The sequence below is a fragment of the Crocodylus porosus genome, unplaced genomic scaffold, assembly GCF_001723895.1.
Source record: "Crocodylus porosus isolate Cpor-Errol unplaced genomic scaffold, CroPor_comp1, whole genome shotgun sequence".
NCBI classification, from domain to species: domain Eukaryota; kingdom Metazoa; phylum Chordata; order Crocodylia; family Crocodylidae; genus Crocodylus; species Crocodylus porosus.
Genome location: NW_017728926.1, coordinates 3,674,980 through 3,681,191, shown reverse-complemented (window position 1 = coordinate 3,681,191; position 6,212 = coordinate 3,674,980). Strand labels below are relative to the sequence as shown.

The window sequence follows — 6,212 nt, the reverse complement described above, 5'->3', positions numbered from 1 at the left end:
CCCCACCCCTGCCCTGACTGTGGCAAGAGCTTCCGGCAGCTCTCGAACCTGCGGCGCCACCAGGCCTCACACCAGCGCCCGCTGGAGCTGCTACCCACCCGGGCCTATGCCTGCACAGAGTGTGGCCAGAGCTTTGCCCACGAGGCTGGCCTTCATGAACACTACATCCGCCACGCGCGCGGCGAGCTCTAGCCCCACCCCTGCTTGCCAGAGAGCGAAGGGGGGTCCCCTCTGCATGCCCCCACTGCTGTCCTCAGGGAAGGGGGCAGGAAGGGAGAAAGTAGGGGGGTTCCCCTTAGGAGTGGGGGCTGGGACTTTGCAGATGTGTGTTGGGGTATATGGGAGACATGGGGGGAACCTCCCCATCCCCTGGCCCCCTCCATGTCTGAGCCTTGGGTGCTATTTATATGGAGAGACCCCTGTCCAGTTCTGGGGTTTCGGCTGGTCTCGGAGCAGCACGTGTCGGGGCAGGTAGGGGAGTATATCCCCCTGTGTCCCATGGGAGGGGCCCCGGGAAGGTGGGGGTGACAACCTGCAGCCGCCGCAGCTCTGGCAGGAGCAAAAGGTTCTTATTTTTCATATGGAGAAAAATAATAAAGATGATCCATGGCTGCAGGTGTCAGTGTTTCCTGCCTGCCTGGGTTTTGTGCTGGGGGTCACCACGATGCTGTGCTGGGGTCCAGGGGGGTTCCTAGTTGGGAGCTGGGAGTTGCATCCGCATGCCTCTGCTGGCACTGTGGGGAGAGATGTCAGTCCCAGCCCCAGAGACTTTCCTGGTGTAAACCCTGCTCCTGTCCCTGCAAACCCATGAGCACTGGAGTTAGAGGGTGGTGGTGGGCATGGAGCACCACTCTTCTCTACTGCCTCTGGTGTGGTGCTGTGAAATTCATGGCCGACAGTGCCACAGCTGGGTGGGAGTGGGGGGTGGTATTTCCTAGGGACAGTGGGACTCAAAACTGGGCCAGAGGCCAGGCAGAACAGAACAGCCAGCAGTGGGCAGTGTGCTGCTGTGGGAGTGAGCATGGGGCATGATGGGAGTTGTAGTTTTTCACCCAGTGGGGGGGACAGTCAATCCAGGGGAGTACCCTGCCACAGTGTATGCTGGGAGCTGTAGTCCTGAGAGGAAAATACCCTACCACAGTGCATCCTGGGAGCTGTAGTTCTGGGGGCTGCTCTAGACCATGCTAGGAGCTATATTGGGGGGTTGCTGAAGTGCATGCTGGGAACTGTAGTTAGTAGGGCCTGCCCTAAGCTGTGGTTCTGGGGGGCTGCCCCAGTGCACTCTGGGGCTTGTAGTTCTTGCTCTAGAGGGTTTCCCACAGCAGTGCTGCCCCTGAGGTCACCAGCCACAGCCCCCCTCCCCCGCAACAAGGTTAGAGGAGGTAACATGAACAACCCATGACAACATTGGTGTGACCTCACAGCCACCACTACAGCATCATCTGCAGGCTCCATGTGACAAGCTAGCAAGTCGCAGCATGTTGATTTGCAGGGGGCTGGGGGAGAGACAGAACTAAAACCCTACCCCCCAGCCATGACCCACAAATCCCTTCTGTCGGCGCGAGAGAGACGCCCCATTAGCTCATATGCAAGGACTTTTATTAAACAACTTCCTCCCCCCGCCCATCCCTCCCCCAACCCCAGCAGCTTAATGAGCTCGTTCATATTCATTAGGGGGCTGACATCCCCCACCACCTGGAGGGACCCCCCCCTCCCTTCCCTGGACTATAGGAAGTGGGGGAGGGAGAGGCCTTCTCTCTCGCCCCCCCCACCCGTGACCGGAGCAGGCTCTGGTCTCAGCCCCTCTCCACGAGGGGTCCCCCTAGCACTGTCGAAGGGTGCACAGTGGGGGTGGGTTCAATGGAAAGGGAAGTGCCGGCAGCAGGGGGCAGGGCTACAGCTCTCCACGGGCGTGCAGCATGTAGTGCTCGTGCAGGTCAGAGACCAGGCCAAACTCCCCTGGGCACTCGGTGCACTGGTATGGTCCATCGGCCCCCTCAGGCTCCGGGGGCGGGGGTGGAAGTGGGGGGGCCCCATTTGCCTGGCGGGGTGGTGGTGGTGGTGGTGGTGGGGCCTTGGCGCTGCGGGGAGCCAGGGATGGGGGCAGGGGTGGGGCAGGAGGGCTGCGGCGCCAGCCGTGCTCGCAGCGGTGGGCCTCAAGCGAGGCCGGGGAGGCGAAACCTAGGCCACACTCGGCGCAGATGTAGTGGAAGGCGCCAGGGCGCGGGGCCGGGCGGGTGTCAGCATCGCTGGGCGAGGGAAGAGGGGGCGTCGGCCGTGCCACGCCAGGGGGCTTCGGTGAGGGGGCGGTGCCATGCGGCCGCTTCCGCCCCACGTGGTAGCTGCGATGCACCTTCAGGGCCCGCGAGGTGCCGAAGCCGCGGCCACACTCAGGGCACTCGTGCCATTCGGGGCTAGGGGCACCCAGCCGCTCCTCGCCTGCATCTGTGCCCACCTCTGGGGGCGCCTCGCCTGCCACCTTGCTCCGCGGACCTGCGGAAGGGGGCACATGCTGGGAACCTAGGCATCCAAGCTGCCCCCCTGGGGCTCACACCCCTCAAAGGGACCTGGGTGCATCCCAACCCCCCACCCTGCAGCAGGGAGGGAACCCGGGCATCCGAGCCCATGGGCCCCATACCTGGGTACCCGTTAGCCGAGGGTGTTGGGGGGCTGCTTTCTCCTGAGGACACAGACGTGGCTTCAGACTCATCATCCTCCTGCATTGTGGAGATGCCTGGAAGAGGCATGACAGGACAGTGAACCCAAGTGTCCAGGCTCCCCAGACAATACCCCTCACTCCTGACCCACAGCCCCTGCTCTGCTAGCCCTGCTGGTGCCCCTCACTTCCAACTTGCAGCCATGACATCTCACTCACCTGCCAGCTCCCAGAATACTACAGCCTTTCGTTAAAGACCTAGGCAGATCTTTCTGTTCCCCCCCTTTATAAAGAAGCCCCAGCCTGAGGCTCCACCCCTCCTGTGCAGGATCCAGTCAAAAGAAGGGAAGGTGGAATGGGGGAGGAGACAAAGGGCATGATGGGAAGGGGCTGCAACTATAGGTCCAGGCTGCTGAAAGGTAGCTGGATTTAGGGGAAGGGCTAGGGCCTGGTGCTGGAGTAGCTCTGTAGTTCCCCCACTCCTAGCTCTGGGCTGGAGGGTGGGGTCTGGGTCCCCCCAGCCCTCACCCGTTGAGGTCCCGTCCTCCTCCTCGAAGCTGGCGTCTTCGCTGCCTGCCACATCCCCGTGCCTGTGGGCCTCCGACATCATCCCTGGTGCTGCACCACCTGAGAGGGCAGAGTACTGTGAGTATCCCACAATGCCCTGGGGCTGCAAAGCATGGAAAAGGAGGTACAGTCCCATAATGCCCTGGGGTGAGGGGGGTGTATGGGCCAGTAAAAAGTGCCCAGAGGTTTATCAACTGTTTGGGGGAGAAATATCTTCATACCCTGGGTCTGGGGGTCCATGGACTAGTAGGGGTGATACTGTCCCACAATGCCCTGGAGCAGAGGGGTGAAAGGCAATAATATCCCACGGTGTCCTGGGGCTGGGGGTAGGGACTAGTGAAGGGTGACACTATCCCACAATGCCTTGGGGTGGGGGGTGTACGGACTAGCAGAGAGCGATGCTATACCACAATGACCTGGGGGTATATGGCCCAGGGGGCGGGGCCACAGCCCCACAATGCACTGGGACGGAGGGTCCATGCTCTACTCCCAGCATGCCCTGCGCCTAGGGGCTATAGAGACCGGGGGGAGGGGCGGAGGTTTCCCTCCCACAATGCACCGGGGCTATAGGGCCCCGCCCCACAATGCACCGGGGCCGTAGGGACCGCGGCGAAGGTGGGCGGCCCGCTCGGCCCACAATGCACCGCGCGGTCCCGCACTCACCGGCTGCTCCGGGCCTGTCGGGGGGACCCGGTCCCGTCCGGCCGCAGGAGCCCGAGCTGCGCAGGCGCAGTTGGGCCGCGGGGACGGGGGGGGGCCTGGCCCTGTTTACGCATGCGCGCGCCGCCTCCCGACGCATGCGCCCCAGCTGGGAATTCCTCCTGCATCTGAGCGCATGCGCGCGGCGGGTAGGTGATCCTAGGCGCCGGGGGTACCTGTTGCGCAGGCGCTTGAGAGCGTACCATGTGCTGATTTTCCGGGGGAGCCGAGTTAATGCTATTTCTCTTTGCTGCTCGCCGCAGCAGCCGCGCAGTTGGTGCGGGCCGGGGGGCGGTGCGGCGCGATGCGCAGGACGCCAGGGCGGGGGTTTCGTCGGGGGCGGGCGCTGTTCCCCCCGCCGCCCCACCTGTTTCCTGCAGGAAAACCGCGGCCCGGCGCTGCTCCGGGGGTCTTCGCAAGACAGGAGCGAAGGCAGCTCCGGGCTCTTTGTGCTCTCAACAAAAATAAAATCACTGAGCGAGAGCTCCGCGCTGGTGGTTTTGTTTTTTTTTTGGGGGGGGGGGTGTCCTCTCCGGGGCCCAGGACTTCAGCCCCCCCGCACTTGGGGCTGTGCACGACTTCAGGGCTCACAAACTGCCCTGGGTGGCATAAAAGGCCCTCTCCTCTCTCCTGTTCTCCTGTGCACCTCCCACCCCAGAGCCAGCTGCATCTTCGTACTCAGCAAACTCCCCAGCCCCTGCTGGCAGGGTCGGGGACAGGGGTGTAATTTAAGCCCCCGTCCCAGGATGCACATCTTGAGCAAGGGAGTGGAAGCCCTGTACTCCAGCCCCTGGGGCCAGAAGGGCAGCGCAGGGGTCTATTACAGTGAGAATCATGTTGTACATGAGGAAATACATTGCAGGCCTTGGGGCTCCTTGGATTGGGAAGCATGTAATACATGAGTAAATATGGTGTTGTTCTGGCTCTGGGGCAGGGGTGGGCAATTATTTTGGGCTGAGGGCCACTTCTGAATCTCGGGGAGCCATCAAGGGCTGCATGGCAAGCAGCCAGGGGCAGATAACTATTCATTTTCAAAGTTCTGTTTTTCTGAGCCCCGCAGGCCCAATAGAAGGGCTTGGTGGCCCATGGGCCTCATCTTGTTCAGCCCTGCTCTGGGCCTTGCCCAGACCCTCCCTGCCCTAGCGGGGGGTCCTCTGTTGGACCTTCATGGGAGGGTGCCACGGACTGCTCCCTCCCCTCCCCAGAGTCAGCTGCACTGAGGGGGGGAAGGCCTGGGATGATGGAGCACAGGGGAGTGACCACCCCAAACCCTCAGAGGCAAAGGCTTCCCTGCCTCTGCAAGGGCCAGGACTGCAACAGGGAAACTGAGGCAGGTACTAGACACAGCTCCTCTGCCAGGCCTGGTTGCTGGACCCCCAACGAGGGCCAGTGAGGGAACCCAGTAGTCAGAGGCCCCCCAGCCCTAGCTTTGTCCTAATCCTTTCAGCAAGGGAAGGGGGGTGGGGCTTGTGGGACTAGGATGATATCATCCCCATCATGTGGTCTATATCAGCTGACTGGGGGGGGGCAGAGGCTGCAACAGCGAATGCATCCCTTGCAGAAGCCTCCCCTTGTGCCCCCTTCCCTGAATGCCCTGCCCCAGTGCCCCCTGCAGAGCCAGGGCACTACCCCCAGCCTCTCCCTGGGGCAATTGCATCAAGGAACCTGTCCAGCCGTGTGTCTGCACATGCCCTCTGCCCCCACTGCACCTTGCTAGGCGGGTCTGGCCCCCCCCGCTCCCCCCCTATCAGGCCTTGCCCCTCAGTCCTGACCCACAGCCCCACTTCCACCCCACAAGTGCCGTTTGCTCCCGACCGGCAGCCTGCCTGTGGCCTCCCTCAGGCCCACTGGTGCCCCTCACTCATGACCTGGAGCTCCCCCACACCCCTCATTGCTCTGGCTGCGCACACCCCTTTCCTGTACAGGAAGGGCCCTGATGAGCTTCCCAAGCCCTTTGCATCACACCATGTATTGGGGGGGGGAGGGGCACAGAGTTGAGGGTAAAAGTTCATATTCTTTCTTCATCTCTGCCCCACCCTGCCACCCTCTCCCTGCAGCCTCCAGGTGTGTGTGTTGTGGGGGGGGAAGTAGAGGCACCCAGCCAGGTCTTCCCTGCCCCCACCAGCTTCCTGGTTCTCAGCACATGCGGAAGCTGCCAGGCAGTGCTACCATGTCCGGGGCCTTCATCTTGCTTCTGGCCCTCGGCCTGGCCGGGGCCAGCCCAGGTCAGACCAATGCTCCCCGCCCCCCCAAACCCTCTCCCAACCCTGCTCATATCCCTTACCCCCCC

General features: G+C 62.7%; 3 protein-coding genes across 3 annotated transcripts in view; 2 read left to right on the top strand and 1 right to left on the bottom strand.

The window, feature by feature from the left end:
- ZNF576 (zinc finger protein 576) overlaps positions 1 to 619 on the top strand; it is a 2,426-nt gene extending 1,807 nt beyond the window's left edge. Inside the window, exon 4 of the mRNA XM_019541213.1 lies at positions 1 to 619. This exon is cut by the window's left edge and continues 70 nt beyond it. Coding sequence (XP_019396758.1) covers positions 1 to 192 — 192 coding nt within the window. The 3' untranslated portion in view covers positions 193 to 619.
- A 115-nt stretch (positions 620 to 734) lies between these two features.
- LOC109314202 (zinc finger protein 48-like) lies at positions 735 to 3,155 on the bottom strand. The gene is made up of 3 exons (XM_019541211.1): positions 2,876 to 3,155; positions 2,639 to 2,734; positions 735 to 2,493 (listed from the first exon to the last, which is right to left on the bottom strand). Exons 2-3 carry the CDS (start codon positions 2,721 to 2,723, stop codon positions 1,895 to 1,897), a joined length of 684 nt encoding a protein of 227 aa, XP_019396756.1. The 5' UTR covers positions 2,724 to 2,734; positions 2,876 to 3,155; the 3' UTR covers positions 735 to 1,894.
- The window catches only part of LOC109314491, a 5,604-nt gene continuing 2,403 nt past the window's right edge, over positions 3,012 to 6,212 (top strand). Inside the window, exons 1-2 of the mRNA XM_019541704.1 lie at positions 3,012 to 3,075; positions 3,143 to 3,301. Coding sequence (XP_019397249.1) covers positions 3,012 to 3,075; positions 3,143 to 3,301 — 223 coding nt within the window. The remainder of the gene's footprint in view (positions 3,076 to 3,142; positions 3,302 to 6,212) is intronic.

Bases quoted from the DNA above. Each gene is read 5' to 3' on its own strand.
- LOC109314202 (XM_019541211.1), bottom strand. From the start codon at position 2,723: ATGCAGGAGGATGATGAGTCTGAAGCCACGTCTGTGTCCTCAGGAGAA. The intron at 2,494-2,638 runs GTATGGGGCCCA...CCCCTTCCGCAG, and splicing joins CTCGGCTAACGGGTACCCAG to GTCCGCGGAGCAAGGTGGCA.